Source organism: Salmo trutta, chromosome 14 (assembly GCF_901001165.1).
Source record: "Salmo trutta chromosome 14, fSalTru1.1, whole genome shotgun sequence".
NCBI classification, from domain to species: domain Eukaryota; kingdom Metazoa; phylum Chordata; class Actinopteri; order Salmoniformes; family Salmonidae; genus Salmo; species Salmo trutta.
In genome coordinates this window covers 72,328,314-72,343,235 of record NC_042970.1, presented here as the reverse complement: position 1 = coordinate 72,343,235, position 14,922 = coordinate 72,328,314, and the positions used below count along the sequence as shown (strand labels likewise).

Below are 14,922 nucleotides of genomic sequence, written 5' to 3'. Positions count from 1 at the left end.
GTCGGGCGGGCGGGTGCGGGCAGCGAACGGTTGAAAAGCATGCATTTGGTTTTACTAGCATTTAAGAGCAGTTGGAGGCCACGGAAGGAGTGTTGTATGGCATTGAAGCTCGTTTGGAGGTTAGTTAACACAGTGTCCAAAGAAGGGCCAGATGTATACAGAATGGTGCTGTCTGTGTAGAGGTGGATCAGGGAATCACCCGCAGCAAGAGCGACATCGTTGATATATACAGAGAAAAGAGTCAGCCAGAGAATTGAACCCTGTGGTAACCCCATAGAGACTGCCAGAGGTCCGAACAACAGGCCCTCCGATTTGACACACTGAACTCTGTCTGAGAAGTAGTTGGTGAATCAGGCAAGACAGTCATTTGAGAAACCAAGGCTGTTGAGTCTGCTGATAAGGATACGGTGATTGACAGAGTCGAAAGCCTTTTCCAGGTCGATGAAGACGGCTGCACAGTACTGTCTTTTATCGATGGTGGTTATGATATTGTTTAGGACCTTGAGTGTGACTGAGGTGCACCCGTGACCAGCTCGGGAACCGGAATGCACAGCAGAGAAGGTATGGTGGGATTCGAAATGGTCAGTAATCTGTTTATTAACTTGGCTTTCGAAGTCTTTAGAAAGGCAGGGCTGGATGGATATAGGTCTATAACAGTTTGGTTCTAGAGTGTCACCCCTTTGAAGAGGGTGATGACCGCAGCAGCTTTCCAATCTTTAGGGATCTCGGACGATACGAAAGAGAGGTTGAACAGACTAGTAATAGGGGTTGCAACAATGGCAGCGGATAATGTTATAGAGGGTCCAGATTGTCTAGCCTAGCTGATTTGTACGGGTCAAGGTTTTGCAACTCTTTCAGAACATCTGCTATCTGGATTTGGGTGAAGGAGAAGCTGGGGAGGTTTGGGCAAGTAGCTGCGGCAAGTTGCTGTGTAACTCTGCAGTTGTTGCCGTCCTGTACCTATCCCGCAGGTGTGATCTTCCATGTACCGATCCTGTGCAGCGGTTGTTATACGTGGTCTGTCACTGCGAGGACGATCAGCTGTCTGTCCTGTCTCCCTGTCGCGCTGTCTTAGACGTCTCACAGTACGGACATTGCAATTTATCACCTTGGGTCCATCTGCAGTCCTCATGCCTCCTTGCAGCGTGCCTAAGGCACGTTCACCCAGATGACCAGGGACCCTGGGCATCTTTCTTTTGGTGTTTTTCAGAGTCATTAGAAAAGCCTCTTTTAGTGTCCTAAGTTTTCATAACTGTGACCTTAATTGCCTAACGTCTGTAAGCTGTTAGTGTCTTAACGACCGTTCAACAGGTGCATGTTCAGTAATTGTTTATGGGTCATTGAACAAGCATGTGTTTTTACCCTTTACAATGAAGATATGTGAAGTTATTTGGATTTTTACGAATGATCTTTGAAAGACAGGTTCCTGAAAAAGGGACATTTCTTTTTATGCTGAATTTATTACATGTGAGGTTATAGTCCTGCCGTCAGTGTCCATATTTCAGTTACTATTCCATTTAACCCATACACTTAACCTGTTAAGATGAATGCATTCATTCTATCAATATAAGACATGTGAGCACTACTTTAGTCTTCTGGGGCAACAAGTTATGACAAGAGAAGCTGCATGTATTAAACTATAGTTGACAGATGGCCTACCTATTGTAAGTAAGCAGAAACTTGTCTACATTAGGGGTGAAAGTAGCCGTTAAGCTCAGTTATGGTGGATCAAACTGAGCAGGTAGCCCACTTTAAATTGATTTGTTTGACAGAGTCAGACAACCATGAGATGCGAAACGAAGCCTGTGCATACCACAAAAACAGAATTAAGATGTTTACATGCCACAGAAGCCCATCTCCGGTGTACAAGCTTTCTCAGGTTTTTGTAAAACAGGATTTGATGTTTACATGTCAACACAAAATAAATACTTCAGTATCCCGAATAACAGGATATTGATGTACATGTAAACGTGGTCAGTGGCTTTAACGTAGAGCCAATTTAGGATTTGTCAACCAGCAGCAAAGAAAAATAAATTATATATTTGAAATCCAGAAGATTAGGAACTGTGAACCACATTCCCTTTTACTACAAATTGCACTGGCAACCAACACGGTTCTCAACCAGCTAGCCAAAGGTAGACATTAACTTCTTACATCTACACGTTCCGCTAGCGGAACGTCTGCTCCAATATCCAATGATGGGCGGGGCGCGAAATTCAAACTCCTCTAAATCCGAAAACTTACACTTTTCAAACATATGACTATGTTACAGCTATTTAAAGACAAGACTCTCCTTTATCTAACCAAACTGTCCGATTTCAAAAAGGCTTTACAGCGAAAGCAAAACATTAGATTATGTCAGCAGAGTACCCAGCCAGGAATAATCACACAGCCATTTTTCAAGCTAGCATATCATGTCACATAAACCCAAACCATATCTAAATGCAGCACTAACCTTTGATGATCTTCATCAGATGACACACCTAGGACATTGTGTTATACAATACATGCATGTCTGTTCAATCAAGTTCATATTTATATCAAAAACCAGCTTTTTACATTAGCATGTGACGTTCAGAACTAGCATTCCCACCGAACACTTCCGGTGATTTTACTAAATTACTCACGATAAACGTTCACAAAAAGCATAACAATTATTTTAAGAATTATAGATACAGAACTCCTCTATGCACTCGATATGTCCGATTTTAAAATAGCTTTTCGGATGAAGCACATTTTGCAATAATGTAAGTACATAGCCCGGCGTTACAGGGCTAGCTATTTAGACACCCACCCAGTGTAGCCTTCACCAAAATCACATTTCCTATAAGAAAAATGTTCTTACCTTGCTTGTTCTTCATCAGAATACACTGCCAGGACTTCTACTTCAATAACAAATGTAGGTTTGGTCCCAAATAATCCATCGTTATATCCAAACAGCGACGTTTTGTTCGTGCGTTCTAGACACTATCCCAACGCTAAATCTCGGCCACGAGCATGACGCAAAATATGACAAAACATTTCGAAATATTCCATTACCGTACTTCGAAGCATGTCAACCGCTGTTTAAAACCAATATTTATGCAATTTATCTCGTAGAGAAGCGATAATATTCCGACCGGGAATCTGCCTGTCTGTAAACTGAGGAAAAAACCAAAAGCCGGGGGCGGGGCGTGTCACGCGCCTAAGGCTTAGTCCATTGACTGACCACTCAGCATTTGCTCTCGTGTGCTTCAGCCAGGGCTTTGAATGACATCATTCCTGTTTTTCGCGGGCCCTGAGACTCCATTGTTGACGTGCTAAGTGTCACGTAAGAGCAGAGATCCTTTGTAAACGACAGAGATAATAAAGAAGGGCAAGAAATGTTCAGACAGGGTACTTCCTGAACAGAAGCATCTCAGGTTTTTGCCTGCCATAGGAGTTCTGTTATACTCACAGACACCATTCAAACAGTTTCAGAAACTTTGGAGTGTTTTCTCTCCAAAGCTAATAATTATATGCATATTCCAGTTTCTGGGCAGGACTAATAATCAGATTAAATCGGGTACGTTTTTTATCCAGCCGTGAAATTACTGCCCCCTAGATGTAACAGGTTAAACACACAGTATTTTAAAGGTACAATATTTTATTGTTTTACAAGTATGCCGGGAACATGAGCAGCAGCAACTCCCTGGCCGACGCAAAAGCATACAGTGGAAGCTTAAAGAAAGTGTCAGCAACAACTCGGAATTGTCATCCAGAGGATGAATCTACCATTACAATTCTGTTGATGGATGATTAGTACAAAGGATTTCAAAATCAGAACGCAAAGTTCAGATGAGTGTAAAAGTTGTACATTACATCCCAGTAGCCGTTCCCAGGTTGTGAGTTTTTAGCAGGTGGGGATATGCTTAGTTCAGAGATGCCAGCGTCACTACAGCCCTTGAGAGCATCTCCGCTATCAAAAAGGTATAACCTCCCCAGTGGTGTGGCAGGTTTGGGAGTAGACAGTTTTGCCATTCTCAAACCGATTTGTAACTATATTGGGATGAGAACTGACTGTTCAACGATGCTGCCTTGAACGCTGCTGGAGCTGACACATTGGGTGCTTTCATTGTCACCGTCAGACCCAAAATCCTGAGAAACATCACTGCTGCTAAAGTCCATGTTGCTTGAGGAGTTGGCCCTCCTGTTCAAGGCCTGTCGCTTCTGCCGAGGCAAGGGCGCCTGTCGCTTCTGCCGAGGCAAGGGCGCCTGTCGCTTCTGCCGAGGCAAGGGCGCCTGTCGCTTCTGCCGAGGCAAGGGCGCCTGTCGCTTCTGCCGAGGCAAGGGCGCCTGTCGCTTCTGCCGAGGCAAGGGCGCCTGTCGCTTCTGCCGAGGCAAGGGCGCCTGTCGCTTCTGCCGAGGCAAGGGCGCCTGTCGCTTCTGCCGAGGCAAGGGCGCCTGTCGCTTCTGCCGAGGCAAGGGCGCCTGTCGCTTCTGCCGAGGCAAGGGCGCCTGTCGCTTCTGCCGAGGCATTTGAACCAGATTCCGCACTTGATGAGGCACTGTGGCCGGTTGCTTCCACTGCCGAGGTATTTGGGCCAGTCGTGACGCTTGCTGAGGCATTATGGGTGGCCGCTTCCGAGGCATTATGGGTGGCTGCTTGCATGGCACTGTGTCCAGGTGCTTCCGCTGCCGAGCCACCGTGGCCAGTTGCTTCCGAGGCACCGTGGCCAGTTGCTTCACCTAAGGTAATGCCGCTTCCGAGGCATTATGGGTGGCCACTTGCGTGGCACTGTGGCCAGTTGCTTCAGCTAAGGTATTTGGGCCAGTTGTGACGCTTGCTGAGGCATTTTGGGTTGCTGCTTCTGCTGAGGCACGGGAGTCGAATGCTTCACCTAAGGTATTTGGGCCAGTCATGACGCTTGATGAAGCGTTATACCTTAGGTGAAGCAACTGGCCATTTGGGCCAGTTGCCACCCATGCCGAGGCATTATGGGTGGCCGCTTCCGCTGCCGAGGCATTATGGGTGGCCGCTTGCACGGCACTGTGGCCAATAGCTTCTGCTGCCGAGGCACTGTGGCCAGTAACTTCACCTAAGGTATTTGGGCCAGTCGTGGCGCTTGCTGAGGCATTGTGGGTGGCTGCTTCTGCTGCCGAGGCATGGGATCCGGTTGCTCCACCTGAAGTATTTGGGCCAGTCCTGACGCTTGCTGAGGCATTATGGGTGGCTGCTTCGCCTTCCGAGGCAGGGGAGCCGGTAGCTTCCGCTGCATTGTGGCTGGTTCCTTTTAAATTTATTTTGGGGAATATATCTATAATTACCTATGAAAGAAAAGAAAGTTTCAAATCGTAAAATGCCAGCATTTGAAGTTCTGGGATTCATACAGTGTTATTTTTACTGAATTAAATGTGTAGAACAAAACACACCTTTAGGTGGAGGATAACAGGTTATCCCTCCAATTAGCAGGCAACAAATCCAAGAAATTCTAAAGAAAAAGATCCTAGTCAGTTAAATACAGCTACCTGTAAAACATGGAAAACAAACTAGAGCCATACAACTTACCTCAAAGACATTTCAAAACTCACAGCCATTTTTCTCATCAAACCTCAGTATTCAGAACTAATGGTAGCCAGAAGCTTTACCAGGAGATCCCTGATATTGTATCTGATTGTCTTTTTTGCTGCGCCTTACAAAGGAATCCTAGACCCTTCTAATCTGGCTGGTTAATTAGGTACATCTGCAAGCCACTGAACATAATTTCCATTGGTCCAATGTCCCAATTGAGATTAGGTGCGCTTGATTTCATTCAGCTGGTGTGCTGGAGGGTTTGCGCATCATGGACAAATCCAATGGTTTTAAAGAGTGAACTCTACCTACCCATTGCACTGGGTGAGCTTAATCAAGTGCACCTTTTATATCATGCTAATTAAGATCCTGCCAGGGGTTTTGCAGGTCCAACCTCAGTGGTCCGGTAGAAGTGTGTTGTGCAAAAATATATTTTAGATTTTTCAAAGTAGCCTCACTTTGCCTTGATGACAGCTTTGCACACTCTTGACATTCTCTCAACCAGCTTCACCTGGAATGCTTTTCCAACAGTCTTGAAGGAGTGAGCACTTGTTGGCTGCTTTTCCTTCACTCTATGGTCCAACTCATGCCAAATCATCTCAATTGGGTTGAGGTCGGGTGATTGTGGAGGCCTGGTCATCTGATGCAGCACTCCATCACTCTCCTTCTTGGTCAAATAGACCTTACACAGCCTGGAGGTGTGTTGGGTCATTGTCCTATAGAAAAACAAACGATAGTCCCACTAAGCGCAAACCAGATGGGATGGTGTATAGCTACATAATGTTGTGGTAGCCAGTGTGCCTTGAATTCTAAATAAATCACAGACCGGGTCACCAGCAAAGCACCCCCACACCATCACACCTCGTCGTCCATGCTTCATGGTGGGAACCAGACATGCGGAGATCATCCGTTCACCTACTCTGCATCTCACAAAGACACGGCGGTTGGAACCACAAATCTGAAATTTGGACTCATCAGACCAAAGGACAGATTTCCACCGGTCTAATGTCCATTGCTCGTGTTTCTTGGCCCAAGCAAGTCTCTTCTTATTGGTGTCTTTGGGTAGTGGTTTCTTTGCAGCAATTCGACCACGAAGGCCTGATTCATGCAGTCTCCTCTGAACAGTTGATGTTGAGATGTGTCTGATACTTGACCTCTGTGAAGCATTTTTTTGGGCTGCAATTTTTGAGTCTGGTAACTCTCATGAACTTATCCTCTTCCGCAGAGGCAACTCTGGGTCTTCCTTTCCTGTGGCGGTCCTCACGACAGCCAGTTTCATCATAGCTCTTGATGCACTTGAAGAAACTTTCAGTTCTTGAAATGTTCCTGACTGTCGTTTCCCTTTGCTTATTTGAATGGTTCTCACCATAATATGGACTTGGTCTTTTACCAAATAGGGCTTATCTTTTGTATACCACCCCTACCTTGTCACAACACAACTGACGCATTAAGAAGGAAAGAAACTCCACAAATGAACTTTTTACAAGGCATACCTGTTAATTAAAATGCAAGTGTGTGCAAAGCTGTCATCAAGGCAAAGCGTGGCTACTTTGAAGAATCTCAAATATAAAATATATTTAGATTTTTTTAGCACTTTTTTTGGTTACTACATGATTCCATATGTGACTCACCACCTGGTTTCCATCTTATGTAGTAAAATGTGAAATTGTGTAATTTTACATCTGCTAAAAGTAGAGACTCAGAGCTCCAAAATGGTATATCATACACTGCATTTGAGGAACAATGGGAAAGTAATTCTGCTTTGACAGTTGATCAACTTTTAATCTCACTTTTGAGAAAATCACCTTTGAATGTTTTGGTATCTAGTTTAGAGCTCTTCTATGGCTACACCCACTCAGCATCGTTCACACCCTCTTAATAAGCTTTAGCCCCACCCATCCAACATAATGGATCCATTTAAGGGCTGAATTCTCATACTACGCAGTTAGATTAATAATTGGTTAAGAAAAAGGTACATGTTTGAAGACCGTCTGTACAGAATATATTTGTTAATTGATAGGTTAAACCGTTCCAGGCATTGTAAAAATTAAATACACCGAATCCATTCTATAGGAGCCTGTGGTACAATAAATAGACTAGGAGGAATGGGCTACAGGTGAAGAGTATTGAGGCACGTCAAAGTAAAAGGCCCATCAAAATCCAGTTGAAGCTAGAAAGTTTTGAATGGGCTGCGTCTCAATCCACAGCATCTGCCTGTCGCCCTTACGCATCTGCGGTGGACAGGGGCCGATCTACAGTGGTGTTCGTCAGACACCCCAAAAAGCAGTCTCGAAAACATCTATAGCGTCAGAAAGGTTTGTTCTACAAACTATGACCATTATGGAAATTTGACTCCCGAGCATAGTTACGTTTCCCTCTATGACCCCACAATTGTAAGACGCATCTGAAAGTGACCCATACAAACAGGAGTATGGAGGTAGATGTGCCAACAGGGGTCGAAGTGTCCAAAATAACATTTGAGCCATCACCTAGATATGGAACAGACACTTCTAAACTGATTTGACTCTTTGCCATTTGAGGTATGGGCTATAGTTTAACATGCTGACCAGACCGCACACGTGCACCGCAAAATGAATTTAGAAATCCATGTTATTCAATTATTGCACCCGCACTGCTCACGCGTGCCAGTGAACGTCTGCGATGGGCTATAATAGAACTCGTTTCCATTTCTGATGCAGATCGCGCTGAATGTCTTGCCTCTCCCATCTCCTCATTGGTTTATAAAAGCAGGAACCCACGTGCCATCTCATTGGTTATACCCACGTGGGTGATTGAAAGACACTGTTTTGCAGTCGTCATGGTACTATGAAAGTTGATGCGATCACCATATAAGTTCAAAGATGAAAGTCTGGAAGGAGAGATGACTAGAAATGAGTCGTGTGGATTAATTGTCAGAGTAGACAAACTTGTGCATTTCAGGTAACTCAATGTTTATATCCCAGGACAAGTTAGCTAGCAACAGCAAGCTAGCTAAATAGGACAAATTAGCTAGCAAGTGCAAGCTAACTAGTTAAATTGCCATACATGTTTTATGCTTTGTGACCTGTCCCCAAATTAATTGGTTCAGAGTTTGTTTTGATATTTTAACCTGTGTGTCATGATCGCGTTTGGTGTAGGGGACAAAATACATTTTTGCGCTGTAGCGCACACACAGCCGGTTTGGGTTCCGTGTGAGGCCAAATGCAAGTTTGAAGCCAAGAGGTCACTCAATTCTAATAGCTAAATGAGCCATGTCTGACCATCTATAAACAATTCCCTATATGTTAGCTTACTCACCAACAGCTTATACTGAGGTTGAAGACAGTCTCACTGTATACAATGCATGCCTACATCTAAAGTATGAACATATGAGGAATGTGACAAATAACCCCTTGACAAATGCTCTTATGTAGACCCAAGCTTGTATTTTGAACAACCAGTAGCAAAGGTGAAGGCCAAAGAATTAACTGAAGAGCAGTCATTTTTACTACAGAATGCACACCACCTGTTCTCAATTAGCAAGCAATGGACACGAGAACCATTATTTCAAAGAGACAAGTAAAAATGTTTATTGATTCCATCACGCTAGAGTAGCAAGAGCACCAGCAACTTCCTGGTCGAAACAAAAGCAGAAAGAAATGCAAACAGTGTCAGCAACACAAAATATTAAGTAACCAATGTCAAAAACAATTCTCACCATTAGAGCTTCTAGAGGATGAATCCATTACATTTTCCTGTTGATAGATATATGGTTAGTACAAAGGACTTCAAATTCAGAGAGCAAAGTTCAGAGCAGGTTAAAGTTAACCATTACCTTGCAGAATCCTTCACTAGTGGTGGATATATGCTTGGTGCACCAATGCCAACATAACTGTCCTTGGGAGCATTTCCACTGTCAACAGGCATAGCCTCCCTAGGAGTATAGCGGGTTTGGGAGAAGACAGTTCTGCCACTCTCGTAGTGCGATTTGGAACTGTAGGAATAGATTGGGATGACACCCAACTGTTCAACGATGCTGGCCTGAGAGCTACCAGAGGCACCATCTTCAGTGCTTTCGTAGTGCTTCTGCTGAGACATTGGGGCCAGTTGCTTCTGGGGCATTTGAGCTACATGCCATAATAGCTGAGGCATAGGGGTCAGTTGCTGCTGTGGCATGGCAGTGTGTTGCTTCCGCTGCTGGGACATTTGAGCTGGATACCTCACTTGCTGGGGTATGGTGGCCGGTTCGTTCTGCTGTGGTTCAGCAGCCGATTGCTTCTGCGGTATTTGAGCTGGTTGCCACTCTTGCTGAGGCATGTCGGTCAGTTGCTTCTGCGGTAGAGGCATGGAAGCCAGTTGCTGCTGGGACATTTGAGCTGGATACCACACTTGCTGGGATACGGCAGTCGGTTGCTCCTGCGGTAGAGGCGTGGAGGCCGGTTGCTTCTGCTGCTGGGACATTTGAGCTGGATGCCACACTTGCTGAGGTGGCTGGGGAATGGAGGTCGGTTCAATTTGCTGCTGAGGTTCAGCGGACGGTTGCTTCCGCAGCTGGGGCTTTGGAGCTGGATACACTGGTTGCTGGGGAATGGTGGTCGGTTGCTTCTGCGGCATGGAGGCCAGATTCTTCTGAGGCATTTGAGCTGGATACCACACTTGCTGGGATACGGCAGTCGGTTGCTCCTGCGGTAGAGGCGTGGAGGCCGGTTGCTTCTGCTGCTGGGGAAATTGAGCTGGATGCCACTCTTGCTTAGTTATAGCGTTCAGTTCCTTCTGCCGCCGAGTTGCAGCGGCTTGTTGCTTCTGGACCATTTTAGCTGGATACCACACGTCGTGAGTCTGCTGGGGCATAGGGGCCGGTTGCTTCTGCGCCAGATGCCACACTTGCTGAAGCATGGCAGACGGTTGCTTACGCTGCTGGGGCATTTGAGCCATTTGCCACAGTTGTTGAGGTATGGCAGTCAGTTCCTTCTGCGCTAGATGCATAGGGGCTGGTTGCTTCTGCTCCTGGGGAAATTGATCTGAATGCCACACTTGCTGAGGCATGGTGGTCAGTTCAATTTGCTGCTGAGGTTCAGTAGCTGGTTGCTTTTGTTGCTGAGGCATTTGAGCTGGATGCCACACTTGCGGGGGCATGATGGCCAGTTGCTTCTGCGGTTGAGGCATTGGGGCTGGTTGCTTCTGCAGCATGGTGGCCAGTTGTTTCTGCTGCTGGGGAATGTGAGCTGGATACCACACTTGCTGGGGCATGGAGGTTGGTTGCGTCTGCAGCATTTGAGGTGGATGCCACTCTTGCTGGGGTATGGTGGCCGGTTCGTTGTGCTGTGGTTCAGCAGCCGGTTGCTTCTGCGGTATTTGAGCCGTTTGCCACAGTTGTTGGGGTATGGCAGTCAGTTCCTTCTGTGCTAGACGCAGAGGGGCTGGTTGCTTCTGCTCCTGGGGAAATTGATCTGGATGCCACACTTGCTGAGGTGGCTGGGGCATGGCTTCCGGTTCAATTTGCTGCCGAGGTTCAGTAGCTGGTTGCTTTTGCTGCTGAGGCATTTGAGCTGGATGCCACACTTGCTGAGGTGGCTGGGGAATGGAGGTCGGTTCAATTTGCTGCTGAGGTTCAGTAGCTGGTTGCTTTTGCTGCTGAGGCATTTGAGATGGATGCCACACTTGTTGAGGTGGCTGGGGAATGGAGGTCGGTTCAATTTGCTGCTGAGGTTCAGCGGCCGGTTGCTTCTGCATCTGGGGCTTTTGAGCTGGATACACTGGTTGCTGGGGCATGGTGGTCGGTTGCTTCTGAGGCATTTGAGCTGGATACCATACTTGCTGAGGTATGGCGGTAAGTTCCTTCCGTGGTAAAGGCATTAGGGCTGGTTGCTTCTGCTGCTGGGGAAATTGAGCTGGATGCCACTCTTGCTTAGTTATAGCGTTCAGTTCCTTCTGCCGCCGAGTTGCAGCGGCTTGTTGCTTCTGGACCATTTTAGCTGGATACCACACATCGTGAGGCATCTGGGGCATGGTGGCCGGTTGCTTATGCTGCTGGGGCATTTGCGCAGACTGCCACAGTTGTGGTGGAATGGCAGTCAGTTCCTTCTGCGGTTGACGCATAGGGACATGTTGCTTCTGGGGAAATTGAGCTGGATGCCACACTTGCTGAAGAAGCTGGGGCATGGCGGACAGTTCTTTCTGCTGCTGAGGTTCAGTGGCTGGTTGCTTTTGTTGATTGGGCATTTGAGCTGGATGCCACACTTGCTGGGACATGGTGGCCGGTTGCTTCTGCAGTGGAGGCATTGGGGCTGGTTGCTTCTGCTGCATTTGAGCTGGATACCATGCTTGCCGGGGCATAGCTGTTGGTTGTTTCTGCAGTATAGGAATTGGAGCCAGTTGCTTCTGGGGCATGGTGGTCAGTTCCTTCTGCTGCTGGGGAATTTGTACTGGATACCACACTTGCTGAGGTAGCTGGGGTATGGAGGCCTGTTCCTTCTGATGCTGAAGTTCAGTTGCTGGTTGCTTCTGGGGCATTTGAGCTGGATACAACACTGCTTGAGGCTGCTTAGGATAACTGGCCGGTAGAGTCTGCTGTTGGGTCATGGCTGCCGGTTGCTTTTCCTGCTGGGGCATTTGAGCTGGATACCACATTTTCTGAGGTGCCTGGGGCATGGGGACCAGTTGCTTTTGCAGGATGGCGGCCGGATGTTTCTGTTGCTCTTCGGTCAGCTGCGCTTGCATTTGAGCTGTTGGAGAGTTGTAATTACCATATCCTTTAGACCTAAGTGAGCCTGCATAGAGCCATGCTGCATTAGAACCTAGTGCAGGATACCCATCACCTAGATTAGAAAAGAGAAAAATAGTAAAATGCCAGCCTTTGAAATTTCCAATAATTAATGTGTAGAAACTCACTTGATGTAGAACAGGTTATCCCTCCAATTAGCAGGCAACAAAGCCAAGAAACTCTTAGGAAAAAAGAAAGTCTGTTAGAAACATAACTACCTGTAACACCTGATGGACAAGGGAAACAAACTTGATCAATACTTTTAAAAACCTACCTGAAAGCGATTCCAATCATCACAGCCATTTTGCACCTCAAAACCTCCCCAGTAATCAGAACTAATGGCCGGTATAAGCCCTAGTATAATATCTCTTTTGTTGTATTTGGCAGGTGTTTTGGTTGCTCCTTTTAAACAAATCCCAGACCCTTCTAACGTCATTGGCTAATTAAGGACAGCTGTAAGCCCCTGAACTACATTTGATTCCTAAATCCAAATTGACCCCTAAATCCTACACCCTGGCCTAAACACTTCTGTGAAGCAGAAATGATTGAATAGGTATAAGCAATACGGCCACAATTGCATCCAGACTATCAGAAGGCAAGGTGAAGCAATTACCATATTGCTTTAACCTATCTGATCGTTTCAAATGCCCATAAGTGACTAAGTGGTAGGTGTAGGGGCTAGGGGTTGATTTGGAATTCAGAAATTTACTCAGGTGTGGTTGATTCTCTAATTGAGTTCCTGACAGGTTTGACAGCCCTTACTCTAAAGCACGCTTCAAACTCATTACACGGAGGGCCGAGTGTCTGTGGGTTTTCGCTCCTTCCTTGTACTTGATTGCTGAATTTAGGCCACTAATTCCTCCCCTCACCTACAGTAGTTGTCTAGGTCTTAATTGAAAGGAAAAAACTAAAACCTACAGACACTAGGCCCTCCATGGAATGAGTTTGACACCCCTGATCTAAAGTAGGAAACACATTTTGTCTTGGCACTTCATTGATCGGTTTAAATTCTTGCTTGTACAAAATTCACTTGGTTCATTTGAAGATTAGAGGCTAAAGGAGCCGTTAGGCACCATTATTTTACACATGCCTTCTTTTAAACAGTGTGTTTCATTCAGCATAGCAACAGTAGATGGTTAACATGTTTCAGTTGCACATAGTGCAACATCTTGGACAAATTCTGATTTCAGACAGACACCAATTAAACACTCATGTTATGCTTTTGATGATCTGAGTCTTTAATTTTTCAGAGGCAAACATACAGTAGGGCTCGTTTGAGTGGTAAGGCTAAAGCAACTGACTGTAGACTAAAGTCAACAAGTAAAGTCAGGAGAGGTGCATCTGCGACAACCGAAATTCGGATACTAATGTCGTTTTCCAACAGCAAGGCTCAGATCACCATGGCAGTGTTGCCATTGTTTATAAAAGGTTTCCTTTATAATGTAAAAAAACATGTCTCCAACATCCACTCACAAACTGAAATAATTACTGTGTGCATTATACAATCAATAAATGAGAGAGAATTGCAGCACATGAATTGCAGCAAATTGGTTCCTGTTTCAGTCATGTTTTTGTTCACGTGGGTCAAACAAAAACACTAATGATTGGTTGACAATGGAGCCCCCACATGACAGGTGATGGCTACAGGATGAAGTTGGTGAAGAGCCATTGCAGAAACTTGGAGTTTCTGCAGATTTTTGTAAAGTTCATGCAGTCGACATATAGACTCACGTCGGAAATGTTTTATCCCCAGAACACAACACACTTTGAAAGGCGGTGACCAACAATTGTCACCGACTTGACAATAGTGATCAGCTCGAAGGTGCCCACTATCTCCATAAAATGTCTCCCTCATGTGGATGAAATAAAACACAAGACAACAACCCATCTCATCATCCTCTGACTGTCTACCCTCTTTTGTGGAAGCATTTTTTTCCAATGTTGTCTCAACTTTGATTGCAGTACACATCCACAAACACATAAACTCGAATGCAACTGTTTAGATAGCTATGCATATATCTCCAGCCCCCTTAAATCTGCAAATAGTGTTTTCCCTATTCCAACTGGTGTTTCCGCTTTGCATTCCATCCCTGATAATTATACTTGATTCCAAGTCTGTGCCTTGAAAATTCCCATCTCCTTTTCTTCTCCTGTTTCTTTCAGCACAGCAGGCAGACAATCTGTTCTTTCTTCTGGTCTTTTATATTCACCCCAATGCTCCAATCCTTCTTTACTTTATTGTACAGCCCTTCATGTCTAGAAATCTGCACTAACTCCCCTCTTCCACTGCTGTGGGCTGGCCTACTGTAACTGGAACGCAAATGTATGTCACTTAAATCAGACCTGGGTTCAAATACTATTTAAAATATTTCAATTAATTTCACATACATTCAAAATAAGTATTCTGATCTTTAATTTGAAAAGTAGTTAAATGTTTTGACGTATTTGGAAATACACTTGGAAAGTGTTTGAAAAACTCAAATTCACACACTCAAATGCAATAAATTAAGTATTAGAAAATACTGTCCAATAATACAATTTGTATTATAACCCAGATATTATAACCCACATACTGAAATACACATGTTTTTGAACTCAAGTCTGTACTTAAATATAGCATTTGCATGAAAATACACAAATATGTATTGTG

At 45.2% G+C, this 14,922-nt stretch overlaps 2 protein-coding genes and 1 long non-coding RNA gene across 5 annotated transcripts; all 3 read right to left on the bottom strand.

The window, feature by feature from the left end:
* Positions 1–4,571: 4,571 nt before the first annotated feature.
* Positions 4,572–5,668, bottom strand: LOC115147298 (uncharacterized). The gene is made up of 4 exons (XR_003866309.1): positions 5,528–5,668; positions 5,392–5,450; positions 5,058–5,286; positions 4,572–4,707 (listed from the first exon to the last, which is right to left on the bottom strand). It is a non-coding gene; the product is annotated as an uncharacterized LOC115147298 (long non-coding RNA).
* Positions 5,669–9,074: 3,406 nt separating this feature from the next.
* Positions 9,075–11,078, bottom strand: LOC115147296 (alpha/beta-gliadin A-V-like). 3 transcript variants are annotated; one of them, XM_029689469.1, is made up of 4 exons: positions 10,249–11,078; positions 9,345–10,158; positions 9,228–9,264; positions 9,075–9,143 (listed from the first exon to the last, which is right to left on the bottom strand). In XM_029689469.1, the coding sequence occupies exons 1-3, from the start codon at positions 11,051–11,053 to the stop codon at positions 9,255–9,257; spliced, it is 1,629 nt and encodes a 542-aa protein (XP_029545329.1). In that variant the 5' UTR covers positions 11,054–11,078; the 3' UTR covers positions 9,075–9,143; positions 9,228–9,254. The 3 variants fall into 3 exon arrangements, with proteins under 3 accessions (XP_029545329.1, XP_029545330.1, XP_029545328.1); XM_029689470.1 differs by having other exon boundaries at positions 9,345–10,799; positions 10,971–11,078; XM_029689468.1 differs by having other exon boundaries at positions 9,345–11,078.
* Positions 11,079–11,120: 42 nt separating this feature from the next.
* LOC115147863 (putative mediator of RNA polymerase II transcription subunit 12) lies at positions 11,121–12,655 on the bottom strand. The gene is made up of 5 exons (XM_029690131.1): positions 12,547–12,655; positions 12,401–12,453; positions 11,407–12,327; positions 11,169–11,316; positions 11,121–11,127 (listed from the first exon to the last, which is right to left on the bottom strand). Exons 1-5 carry the CDS (start codon positions 12,573–12,575, stop codon positions 11,121–11,123), a joined length of 1,158 nt encoding a protein of 385 aa, XP_029545991.1. The 5' UTR covers positions 12,576–12,655.
* Positions 12,656–14,922: the final 2,267 nt, after the last annotated feature.